General features: G+C 42.1%; 2 protein-coding genes across 5 annotated transcripts in view; one reads left to right on the forward strand and one right to left on the reverse strand.

Moving 5' to 3' along the window:
- The window catches only part of LOC105839440 (cell adhesion molecule 2), an 86,302-nt gene extending 80,240 nt beyond the window's left edge, over positions 1–6,062 (reverse strand). Inside the window, exons 1-2 of the mRNA XM_012685751.3 lie at positions 5,931–6,062; positions 801–944 (exon numbers count right to left, since the gene is read on the reverse strand). Coding sequence (XP_012541205.1) covers positions 801–846 — 46 coding nt within the window. The 5' untranslated portion in view covers positions 847–944; positions 5,931–6,062. The remainder of the gene's footprint in view (positions 1–800; positions 945–5,930) is intronic.
- Positions 1–13,723, forward strand: part of LOC105839444 (opsin, blue-sensitive) — a 245,783-nt gene that overhangs the window by 212,648 nt on the left and 19,412 nt on the right. The window lies entirely within an intron of this gene.

Consider the following 13,723-nt stretch of genomic DNA (forward strand, 5'->3'; position numbering starts at 1 on the left):
AACTCTTCGATTGCAATTCTATCCAAGCCGGATTATTTCACGTAATTACAAATTATGGTGATAACTGCATTTCACGCTGTATTTACTCACGTTTATTTAATTATTTCTCTACACTGATAATAATTTTAGTAGTTTCTAATGATTCTTACAAATAGCCTTGTTTCATTTTGCTTCGATAGAAATTATATATAATGTAATTCACCTGATTAATTAAGATAATATATTTTATTGATTAGGTAATAATGTTCAATTGGTAAAATATAAAATTTTATATTATCATAATTGCATAAATAAAAGATTATTACTATTATATGTATATCTGCGTAGAGCACGAATGTGTAATTAAAATTTAGTATGAGATATTGTATATAATACGCAGAAATGTAAGCACATACATAATAGATAATTCAATCAACAGATATTCTCATGTGTTTTGCTCAACAGTTTAAAAAGTATATGTATATATATTATAATACGTAATGCAATTGAATTTTTATCGTGGTTTTAGCGCTTAAGAGATTTTTTTTCAGCGAGCGAAACCGATTCTCGTGAATAGTCTTCCACAGTCTTTGTGGCTTTCTCGAAGCACGTGCTTAAAATACAGCGCCATAGTTAGCATCCTAAGGGGCGAGCAAAAAAAGAAGTCATCGCTGAGAGAGAAAGAGATAGGGAACAGAGATGGAAGGATGTTTATCCTTTAAAGCGGATATAACGGAGGGACAGCACGCGTTCACGGGATGACACCGGTGTGCGTTCGTGCGCTCGAAAGCGCAGTAGTTCATGTAAGTGAAAGCACTCACCCTTTTGCCTCAGCAGCATCATGAGAAGCAGCACCATAAAATCCATCGCTCGACGGCGCTCGCGCACCCTCCAATCCACGATTCGTAATTTTCACCCAGTTTCCTCGGGGATTGGCGGCGATCTTGCCAACGATTCTCTTCTTCCTGATGTCACAGAAATGTCGCGTAATAGTAATGACAAAAGAAACCAAAGCACACGTAGCGCAGATGCAGCGGAAGGGGTGCGTCAATGAACATCCCCTACCGATTCACGTGGTAAAAAAAAATCAATTCGATAAAATTTGAATTCATTAATTTCGTGAGTGTTCTGAAACGATCTGATCTTTTACCAAAATTTTAAAGCGCAGCCCCATGTTAAACGTTTCAAATTTCACGAAATTGATTACAGAATCTATCGAGAGTTTAATTGAGCACTTTCAATAAGTGGATCAACGGAATAATTACGAGATAAAAAGTTAATGATTATCGCTCTTAATTTTCTGACAGTTATTAATTACACACTCATTATTTTCTAATCTTATAATAACTATTTAATCCTATTTTCATAGATAATGAAGCTTATTTGGATAATCACCGCGCTATTCCATTTATACGAAACTGCCAACTACCCTATTTGAATATAATCATCATCAACGCGTCGTCGGTTCGGAGGCGCGTTCGCGGTACGATTTGTTCAAGCGAAAAAGAGTTGTGCATGGACACCCGTAGTGTTAGAGACAATTGCAGAGAATTGATAGCGCAAAAGAAAAAAAGAGAAGAGAGGAAAACGTGGCGAACCCGTCAGGCACGCGCGAGAATGCACCTATCGCACCGGTCTTAATTAGCGGCGAGCTTCTTCGTTATTCCACTGTCAATTAAATTTAATGATTGCCGTGGGTTATTGTGTTTTCATTGTGCGTCTGACCCAGGGAAGAAACGTATACGCAGTTAAAGGGCGAGCCCCTTATCCCGGATGCATATATTCGCGACTTCGCTCATATGTCGCGGAACATGTACTCTTTATTCGAGCAATAACAATTTCAATTGGTTGTCAGTTGAAAACAAGGCATCTTTCTCTAAAAAGAATCACAACCCGGATTGACATTACCCACGCCTTCATCCTGCCGCATTCTTGTGGGAACTGACCTCCCGCGACATTTTTCCTTTTTACACCTTTTACACCAGTTAGAAATTCTTCACGACTGAAAGTTTTCTTTCTCTTTCTATCTTCTCTCTTTACTTTACCAAGGTAAGGTGCTAAAAGCGCTCGCTCCGTAGTTGCGAGTCGAGTGCTCTTCATCTTCGAAGCTTTCGGTCGAGAAATTCCGGTAATTCCACGTGGCCCGCTGCTTAACTGGATTTCCCCGTCGCGAGGAATCATAAGTCAAAGTGCAACGCCTTTTAATTCGCGTTTGCGAGGGAAACGACGTGCTTTTCAACGACCGACCGTCGTAGAGACGGAACCGAATTAATGAGCGCGCATAAAAATTACCGAGGCACATGAATAAACCAGATGGCGCCGCGACACCCAAAAATAGAGACGATCGACCAATCCGGCGTTTCCCTTCATCCACATTCCTTCCGAAACGAGCGAGTTAATCTCGTTAATAATTACCAGCTGTCAAGACTGTCAGAAGACCGCCGTGGCAGTACCGAACGCAGCATTCGATTCGAGCCGCGTAGTACCCCCGAATGAATTCATAACGAATTTCAGGGATAATCCTGGGGACGTGAAATCTCAGGCGAGCTCTCTTGTCTGAATAGCCCGAATCAGTCGAGAATACCCGGCGATTTGACGGGGTTTCCGGGGAGAAGCTAGCAATGTGCTAGGCAAACGCGAGGGAGAATGGGAGGAGGAGAAAAAGAGACGAAACTGTCGCGCAACTGCTCCTACGGACAGTAGATGCGGATTTTAAATGCAACTTGTTGCAAGTTTGCGTTGTAAGTCCCGGGTGTCGTCCGGCTGCGCGCGACAGAGCAACGCTCTTAGAAGGAACTTGCTGACATATATATGTACATGTACATTCGCCAATCGATCGTCGTACAGAGACGTAGGGAGAGAGAGAGATGGATAGATAGATACGGAGATGACGCATGGATTACACAACGGTCGTTGCTAATGAGCGTGGAGATCGAACGTGCGATGTTTATCTCGAGCGAGACTGACCTGATATCTCTAACTTCGAAATAGTGATTTGTGTTTATAATTGGGATGTATCTTGCGAGAATTCCGTTTACCCACGGTATCGTCCGTTTATCCAAACCGCATGTGCAACGTGCATCGGAAATCAACCGCTTTTCTTTGGTATCCCGATAACATTCGTGTATTCAATTTGAAGCTACCTTACGGAGTAGTATTACATATTTAATCTTACGATTCAGTATCGTCGGGCAATCGGAGATTAATGGAAATGCAATTTCCGTGCCTTATATACATTTGACATTTGACACCAAAAGCTAAAACTGACTAGATACTTGGTCTACTATATTATCGTATTTTCAAATTTATAGATAGATGCGCTAGATTTCCGATATATACATATATGTACGTTCACTTTTCTTCGTGGCCCATACCATCGATCGAAGGTACTGAGTTGTACAAGCAAGCTGGAACACCGAAACGAAAAGTTCGACGAGCCTAAACACGATTACGAAGTTCGCGCGGCACACAATATCGACAGAGAGCCGCGAGCGAGGTGAGAAATATTGTTCCGTGTCGTGGTTTCGCGCGTAGTACCTTCACACGCGATTTATCTCGGGGGGCCGCGACGGCCACGTTCGTAAATGATTCCAAGTTTGAGAGTTCGAAAGGTCTGCCGGAACGCGCAATTGTAGGGCCGGTATGGTTTATTTATTCGGCAGAGACTAGCCTCAACGTTCGCCTCGCTCCCTTTTTACCCCTCCGCGTGTCCACGTGCGCAGGCAACCACGCGAAGCACACAACCCCACGCGCGACGCTCGGCCCCGGGATCGTGTGTGGCCTATGAGAATCGATTTGTCAGCGAATATTCCCCTTCGAATACGTCCGAATAAGGCCGGCACGCTGCCTACCCATTGCTGACTTATTCACACACCGCGGTACTTTTTATTGTATCTATATCGACTCTACCTTCACGAGAAAATTCTTCCGACGGCGGTATTACGATATGAATAAACGAAGAGGATTTTATCGCCCGAGACCATCCTTTTCGACCATCATGCGATGAAAGTTAAGAACCTAGTCTTAAGGGAAAATATTTATTCGATACTATAAATATTCCTTTGGACAAGATTGGTTGTCTCCTCTTAACTATTGACTGAATGCTAATTCTTAATGCCGTATCAATTCAATCCTTGCTTACTCGAGACTGCTGCCTTATTTCTTCCGCTCAAGAGAAACTTTTGTTTCAAGTGTAAAATTTTGTAACACACGGCAGTTTTATGTCTTTTCGTGTGTTTCAACAGCAACCTGTTGAGAAATCGCTTGGCAATCCCGACTAATTTTTTTATATTGTTAATTAAATTTAACGTGGTACTTATTCGAATCGGTTAAAATCTAACGATGTGAATTTTTCGTATACCCAATCCCCTGCCAATCGCTAATTTCGTTCACGTGCAATTTCCGTTCAGTTGCGATACGGGAATATTTGCTGGTATCACCGTCACCGATTCAATCGTCACTTCGATCTTGATGCTATCCATAAGTACTATCTGCGCGACACTGTCCTCGTTTCTCGAATGCGAAATTCTAGCCTCGCATTGCTCTTATCGCCCCTTTTTCCCATAGCTCTCGCTTTCCACTGCACGTCCCATCGATATGCATCGTCCTACACCCGATAAAATCGTCCGATCTCTCATATAAAATCGAAACCAATGCGACGCGCGCCCTCCATTTCCGCTTTCGCTCTTTTCGTCATACACGACCGATTGTCGATTCTACCGATACCGACATTCGTACGTTCGGCAGCGGACGCGAACGCTCGCTCTTTATTGTCCTATCGCTTTGTCCGATTATAGGCGATGATTCGACTTAGCAATCCCACCCTCGTGCCACCCTTAGTTCTTGATCTCAATTTAAGTGTGGCTTTCCACAATTTCGCCGGAAACGCGAGGGGACGAGCTTCCGTTTCGATAATCGCGTCTCGATTCAGCGCAGCGGTCGCATTCATCGAACGGAAATTTCCTCGTTTGTATCCTTACAACTTAATAAATTCCAATGCTTTCGCGCGAGTAAGCAATCTCGACTGTAAGTGTATGTGTGTACGCGCGCGTACGCTTCTGATATATGTAAAATATTCCTCCAATATTTCATCAGTTTTGCTTTGAAGACACCCGCGTAAAAAGGCTACGCAAGAGAGGGAGAGAAAATTTGATGCAGTTGCAGAAAGAAAATTGGAAGAAATTCGTTACACCTCGCTATCGTATTAAATACGTTTCCTTATCGAAAATGCGAATCTTAGAAGCGACAGATTCTTGTCTCGGCGATAATCAATCGAATAATTGAACCTGCGGGGAATGAGCGATGGGCTCTGTGTCGATCGAGTAAAGTAAGCTGCATGGATCATTCCTCATTTGCATAATTCTCTAGATAAAGGAAAATTCACGTTGCACGTATGCTAATAGATACGTGTCAGCTCAGGTCTTCGATCGACTGAAAATTTGCGAAACCGCATTTATTTCGAATCGGATGCATTGGTTTGTATTGTAAGCTAATTCAAGCATACCGTATCGTGTACAGTATTTACATAATTCCACATAATTCTCTATACACATATGTATATATGTAAATGATGTAGTACAGGATGTGGACGTATTAACTCGTATGTTATTCGCGATTAAGATTCCGTTCAAAATTTTGCAAGACCGCATTTATTTTGAATTTGTACGCAATTCGCGTTGCTGATCGATTCGAGGATACATCAGTATCATCGCTACAATTGCTATCATCCTCTGAAGCACAAAGAGATTTTCCGGCAATGTGTATTATGCGACAGCGTACGATACGTACTAGTTAACTCATGCTATCGGCGTGATCGTGCCTCCGACCGGTATTGAAATTTTAGCGGTTGATTTGAACCGCGGTTTATTTTCAAACGCGCGGGTACGTTAATTCGCGTTTGCTGGGCGATTTGAGGCCGCATCGGTTGCGTTGCCGCGGTGTTTTCAGCCTACCTTCGCGGCCCTATCCGGGTTAAGAGCGGCTCGCCGCAATTCCGGGGACAGCATCGAAATTCTTCCGGCCGACTGGTTTCATCGCGCGATCGAACAACTCGGAAACGCGAGAGCGCGGTTTATAGACCGGCCGTACGGCCGGTGAAATTAAAATTAGAGACAGCGAGACGCTCTCGGTCGCCCGGGACCGACTTTTGTTTTTCCAAACAGTTTTTCCATTCGCGTGCACGCGTTCGCCCGTGGGCGCAATCGGAATAAATAGAAATCGAACGTCTGCACTCGACGTCTGCGCGACTTCAATTCGCCCGTGCGCGGCACCGTCCTCGAGGAGAAGACATCGTCCTTGCACGCGCGTGTCAATCCGAAAATATGTAGTAACTCCAGCTTGAATTAATCCCCATCTCCTCACTGGTTGCAAGTTGCACTGGCGCGAACACCAAAATTCAAGATTGCGAAGACGAACGAGTTCTCGAGTTCCAAAGTCAACTGCACATTTTTCAGTCGCGTTTTTTACACGCTGACGCGCGTATCCGTCGGGATTTGCGAGGACGAGCACACGAGTGGTGAGGAATATCCTTCTTTCTTTCCTCCGTCTCGAGCACCACGTCGGGATACAACGCGCGAACAACTTTGTAAGTCGCGCCGCCGCGACGCGCGCGTGGTACCGCCGACCGGGTGAAAGTTCACGTCGCGGATGGCCGATGCCGACTACGAAAGCTCGACCGCGCGTCGTTTTACCTCCGTGCGGCGGTTTGTAGCACCTGAGCGCTTGCGCGCCTCGTGCCCGGCAGGTGCAACTGCATGCGCCGAGCCGCGTAGTCGGCGACGATCGTCGTCGACGGGCGCCGTGGCGCCCAACGCTGAATAGCGACTTATGCGCGATCATTACCCCCATTTCCACTTGTTATTATATTACTGTCATTATTATCATTATTATTATTATTATTAATTTGAGACGCGGTGCATCGCTGAACTCTGATCTGCTCTCTGATCGTGAAATTGGCGCGTAGAATCGCTCACATGTACCTTCGCTGTCATTTCCACTACACATGTTAATGGGAGTTTTATCTCTTATCAGCATTGCTACGAAAGCGCTTGTAATTTTTTCTGTTAGATTGCCGAGATTAAATAATAACTAAACGTATTTAACTAGTCTAATAATTAGCATTTTATGATAAAAGGATTATTTGTTCGCTTCGAAACAAGCTGGCGCAAATGCAGACACGTTAATCAAGAAAATGTTATAGAATTTATGCAGTTAGGACACACAGATTTAATAATGCTACCTACACAAGCTTAAGATTAAATAAAAAGATATTAAAATAATACGGATCAAAAGAAACACAGACTTTAGAAGAAAAATATAGGAGATTATGCGTACAACACTGCGATTGCTATTGATATTACGCATTTAAGTAGAGAAGTAGAAATTCCATTGTAAATTCCGAATTGGCGTCTGTGCTTTGTGCATATTTCAAGAAATACCATTCCAGATACGAGATACGATATCGTCGAAAAAATGTATTGTAACATTTAGATGAGCATGTATACGTTATATACGCGCCCGTTTCCACGATCTACGGAGTAGACTTTATGTTTAATTGCGGTTTGAGTATTTCACAATGTCTATAAATTCCAAAGAAGAATTACAGAATGTCTGAAGCCTCGAAAGGGGATTACAAGCACGCACAGTATACACAGTGATATGGAAGTACGACGTATGAATTATCTCGCATCGATAAATCATGAAAGGTTGGAAGTCGCGACAAGGGACGTCGGGGATCATTATCCGCGTCTATATCTACGTGAGACGTGTCGTGAGATACCGTTTGTTAGATTACAAGGTGTCTGAAAACGAGAGCACTAGTACGTGCATTGTCAAAACGGTGGAAGAAACGTTACGTCGGCGTCGGTACAATCCTCGGTATACACTCCTTATCGACGAATCGGCGGAACAATAATTCTTCTCGGCCGCTATCCAAGATATATTTCCCGCGGATAATTTACGTCGGTTTTCAGGCGCCGATTTTCGGATCGCAAACCACCTTCGGAACGATCGCGTTCGCGCACCACTCTTAAACCCGTCGTATTCTCGTTCGCGTTAGATCGATACTCCCTCGGCGAATCACGAGCGAGAAGACCAGCTCGTGCTATGCCAAAGTTTGCGAAGACGAAGGCGGCTGCCTTCGTAGAACGCGCGTCCACGACGCGGATAATTCTATTGTTGCTTTGGCGAACGTGCAACTTGTACGTGACCCAGAAGTCACGTAAATCCAGTTTCGCGCCGGGACCGTCGCGCGCGCGCGGCATTATTCGTGTTCGACTAATTGTCCGAACAATCGCGATCGACCGGGCACTCGCGCGCGTTCAATTGCACACCGATTCGCTGATTTGTTTGCGCCGTCTATTTAAATGTGTTGACAACTGGCCGTTTAATAAACAATGCGATCACACAAAGAATGTATAATTACCTCTCCTTTCCTTCTCTCTCTTTCCTGTTTTTCATTTAATAATTAAATACCCATCTAATTAGCAATTGATAAATGCCAAAAGCTGAAATATAAATAATAAAATATTATAATTATTATTTATAATAATGCCCGGCAAGCCTCTTTCGAGAATTCACTAGAATATTGTGTAGTCGTGAAGCTTATGTCAGCTGACCCGTTCACTTGCCGGCCGCAGCAGAAGGCGGTTAGTTTCCATACCTGATCCAGTCCTGAGTGAGAAAGGAACCGCAAGAGGTTGAAACTAATTTTACCCTGTCTCTCTCTCTCCTCGCGGCCGGTATCCGCTGGAGAGCACGTTCGCTCCACTTTGTCGGCGCGAAAGAACGACGCCCGGAGACGACGCGGCGCGGCGCGGCGCGGCGCGGCCGCGAGAAAATATCGCGGTAGAGACTGCGTAATGCACCGCGCAGGTGCATATCCGAGACGGCCCGCATATTTGCGTACGGTAGGATGATAATCTCTTTTCATTTGCGTCCGGGGGTGTGTGTGCGGTCGTCGTCATCTCCCCTGGAATTTCGCCGATCTTCTTTCCGGTCGACTTCGCTTCGGGGCCGCAAAACCGAAATTGATATAACGGGGCGCGTTCCGCGCGTTACGGTAACGGGTAACGGTAACCGTTAAGCGCCGTTCACGCCCGCGATACGCTTCATCTCGGGCGCCGGCGAAAACGGCGCGCATACTCGAGATGAAACGAAATTCCGAGGGAGGCGGGATCAAAGGGCAAGGTGCCCTCGCATCGTTTCGTCTCCTCTGTTACTCGATATTGCGCCGCGGGGCGTTTCGGCGAAATCAAGACGCTCGGTTAATGCTAAAGCAAAATGTATAATCCTTTCTTTGTGAATCTCTACATTGCCCATCCGCGTTTTTCATTATGAAAACTGCGTGCATAATTTGGGTATTCTGTTACATTATTATCTTAAAAGTCTTCTAATGATTAATTAGGACCAGATAAACTCTCGGGAGAGAAACGTACCCTTTATTATAATTTTAATAAATGCAACGGATAATGAATTGCTCGCTTAGAAAAATATAATTTACGATGTAATACCGCGCACACGAAAGACCGGTGGTAGATATTATACACCACCTACATTTTATCTTAATCTTATTTTTATCGTTAACACATCTCCGCAGAGTATTCGATGTTGAGAGAGATAAATAAGACAACAAATTACTCGGTGCAAGATAAACGCTATCTCTTTCGTACTAAACGATCGCATTTTATAGGAATCCGTTTCCGCTTACTAAGCTCTCCTTTGTAATACTTATTCCACCGCACAAGCGCAGACTAGCGCTCGGTCGTTCCTCTTCAGTCGGCAGTTCGGTATAATCGGGAGCGTTTTACTTTGACAGCCCATAGAAACCAAATCAAATAATTTATAAATTACGCTCTGGTCGCACGGTTATTAACATGGAAATAAATGCGTAATCGGTTTACGTGACACCCGAGACCAGAAGAGAACCAGTTAAATCTTTGATTTGTGCATTTGAGAATCGGCATTCATAACTGAATACCGTTACGTTTGTTCCTTACGTAAGAAAATCGATGTGAAAACAAAAGTTACTTTACAATTGTGTAAAATTTTCCGATAATTCACAATTTTACGGCAAATAGTTTACGACTCCGCAGAAATAAATTGACGAATACAAATAAAAATATTATTATCACAATGTCCCTGCTATTGGAAATATCTGTAGAAAAATATAATACTACATTTTATTTCATTATAATATACCACGAAATAACGCCAAAAGCGAAATTTAACCATAAAACTGTTTCGCATTCTGACGAGAAAACAGGTAACGAACAAAAAATAAGCGCGGAAAATGCATAAAAATTTTGCATCTAAAAATAACGCCGTCAATCTAAAAAAACACATCCAGTGTCCTTCAATTTTTATTACGAGAGAGAAACGGATAAGAGAGATGATAAAATATTATGTCGATTTCATTCCTTGGTTTGTGTTTTCGATTAATTAACCACTTAATGAAGTTTATGCAATGTTTGCTAAAATTTTGCAAAGTGCAGAGTTCGTTATCTAGCGAAAATACACTTTGATATGACGCGAGAACCACTATTCACTCGGCAAGTAGTAGTAGCAGCAATTGTGAAGACACCACTTTCAAAGATTTCCCCGTATAATGCGCCGGCCGTCTGCATATATATTGATCCGTATCACTGAACCCACGAATAAACAGAAGCGAGCGTTCTGCCACGAAGATGGTATTGATCATCCTTTTTTCCAGTTTGTCGCAACCTCTCACGTATTACTCCTCTCCCATCCCCCGTTGTAGATGCATTTCGTCGCACCACCGCCTACGGAGCATCCCGGTTTCGGATTCAAGCGACGCGACGGCAGTCAGCCACCGGGATGGGATGGCGAGCGGGACAGCAAAACGGCGGGACGAGACAGACTGAAACACCGTCGGTCCTACGACCTTTCTCGGCTACGAAGTTAATATTTATCGAGGCTCTCTGTAATTTTCTCGAGACTTTCCGAGACTACCGCGAACTGCCGACGCGACGCGACGCGACACGACGCGACGCGACGCGACGCGACACGACGCGACGCGACTCGACCGACGACAACGAAAGAAAAATAATTAAAATGGTCGGAACACCGGGATTAATGTACATTTGATTATTGGTATGTAGTCGAGAGTCGGTGTGCATCAGATGCTGTTTTTCCCGCATTGGCTCGCAATGTCGATTATTATTGTAGAATGATCCAAAAGTCTATTTTCCATTTCATAATAATAGTTGAATTTTTCAAAAAAAAAAATACTTTCCACTTTTTTAATTAATTAAAATCGATATGACGCACAAGATATAAGTACGATTTAATTCGCGCATGATCGTTTATGATACAAAAAAAAACAGAGATATGAGACGCTGCATTGTCCATTTCGCAAACATAATTATATTTCAACTTGCGATAATAAACAAAATTTTTTTTTTTATTTATGATGCAAGGCGCATGTTCGCACAAAATCACACATACTGCGATATGATTTCTAGGTCACCGACTGCAAAACGTGTGTCGTTGCTGAGAGAATAACGCGCTTTGCTGATATAGAACGTATCTCCATATGATGCACGAGCAAACCACATATTTCTTTACGTGGCAGCTCGATCTACTAGTTTTATGTTTTCTTCCGTAAAAACAGCTCGCTCTCTTTCGCGCGAGAGAAAGTTCGAGAAACGAGCTGTCGTCGGTAACCAGACCAATATCCACTTTTTATTGCAATATATTTTTAAAGGGAAAAAAAACTCTACGTATGGAAGGAAACGCATAAGATATCTGTATGCTTTTCAATCCTCTTGAAATAATGATTGATTGATGTCTTTACAAAATGCAAATAGAAACTGATTTTTAAATCTTAAAGTGTTACAAAAAATTTTTTATTACTTCTAATAAACAAAATTATTAAAGATATAAAATTCAATTTTGTCGCACAAACTGCTGATTTAAATTTGCAATTTATTTTTGCTACACAATATGAATCAATTTTTCTACGAATTTTGTAAATTAAAGTAAGAGTAAGCGTAAAGTAAGAGTAAAGCGGAGAAATTAATTAGTCATTATTAACGAATTAGTAATCACATTTCTTGCTCATGCAAGACAAATAGAAGCGAGGGCATAATTAGACGTAATTCCGCGTATAATTTACGATGCCACGCGTATGATATCACATAGTATCGAACATCACTAGCACCGATTAATTGGTCCAACAGTGAACGCGTCGCACAGAGTTAATTTATAGAGGCACCAATCGCGCGACGGAGCACGTCAACAAGTGGCCGATATCATAGGCCGTCGTCCAAGATAATTGTAAGAGACATATCTATCTAGTAAATATTTGTGAAATTACACGCACTTATTATTTCAACTGACTGATCATTTCAGATAGATTCTTCATTTTTACAAAATTGCAACTGTGTCAAATGTGTGAATAAGTAGTTTTGCGATGCAAAATAATAAAGTCGAAAAAATAGAAGAAGAAAGAAAGAGAGAAAAAAGAGTTATAGAACTCTATCAAATCGAAAAATAAAATATTTGTTAACTTGTAAAACTTTCATTTAAAAAGATGGATAAATAATGTGTTTCTGTTTTAAAAATATGTTTATTTATTTAAAAAGCAAGATGCAAAATTACATTTAAAAAGTGCCATTAAACTTTAGACACATTTTTCTCAAAGCATTTCTCAAAGTGATAGTCACGATAACTTAAAGACAGTTTATCTGATAAACTAGAAATTTTTAAGCAACGTTTTAATAATATCGATTCATGATTTACTAGATTTTTAATTTTATTCTTAAGTTGTAATAAAAAGAAAAACAAAATTGTTCGGAAAAACGTAACTTTTTAATTTAGACGTGTGCAGCTTCACAATTTTTTTATTTTATTCCTTCCTTTAAGAAGGATGCTAGATCTTCACTGAGAATGCTAAATGTTGTTAGATTTTGTAAATTGTTTATATTAGAGATATTGCATACCTTAAGGAGATTAAAGTAATGAACGTTAAAAACGGTAATATTGTGTTTATGTTATAATAAGCGTACTATAATATGAAAAAGAAATTTTCAGTTATAATCCTTGCGAAGGTACGTTACACTTTCAAGCGGAGATTAGGTCAGTAATAAACGGAGAATAATTCCTAAGGCGAATATTTGCTGTAACTTATATTTATACAGCGTCATCCACGCGGCTTTTTACCACGAGCAGTGAGAACAGCGCGGAAAATAAGCGAGAAATGCAAAGACGACGGCGTCGCGGTCCTTCGGGAAAACCAAAAATGCACTTTTTATCGGGCCAGCGCATCTCGCATGCACTACGAGGAGGACGAGTCCGTGCATACATATTTCCCGGCACGTTTCCGCTGGGTATCCCAATGTACACGCACGTACTTTCTTCCTGAGCCTGGCTATCCGGTAAACCGTGCAAGGTCGATCAAGACTGCATATTCATGAAAGTTCGGAAAGACGATCTACTTTTTGTTTTTATCTTTTGAAAGAGATGTTTCAAAAGGGCGTGGGCGAGTGAAGGCAATACATATCCGCCTTCGTGGATCCGATGGCCGTATAAAATTTTCCAAGCGATACTTTTGAAACGGGCATCATCTCAGGTTTCGTCGTGTGATCCTCTATTTCGCATACGAATAAAATGTTTCCCGAGCATATATGTTTTCAGGACGCTTAAATTACGCATGAAACGCTGGTTTCTTGGCGACGGAGTTTCTCGATTCATTTTAAAAAAGTCATCTTTTTAAAAAGTGTTTTTA

This window comes from Monomorium pharaonis, chromosome 6 (assembly GCF_013373865.1).
Source record: "Monomorium pharaonis isolate MP-MQ-018 chromosome 6, ASM1337386v2, whole genome shotgun sequence".
Lineage (NCBI taxonomy): Eukaryota > Metazoa > Arthropoda > Insecta > Hymenoptera > Formicidae > Monomorium > Monomorium pharaonis.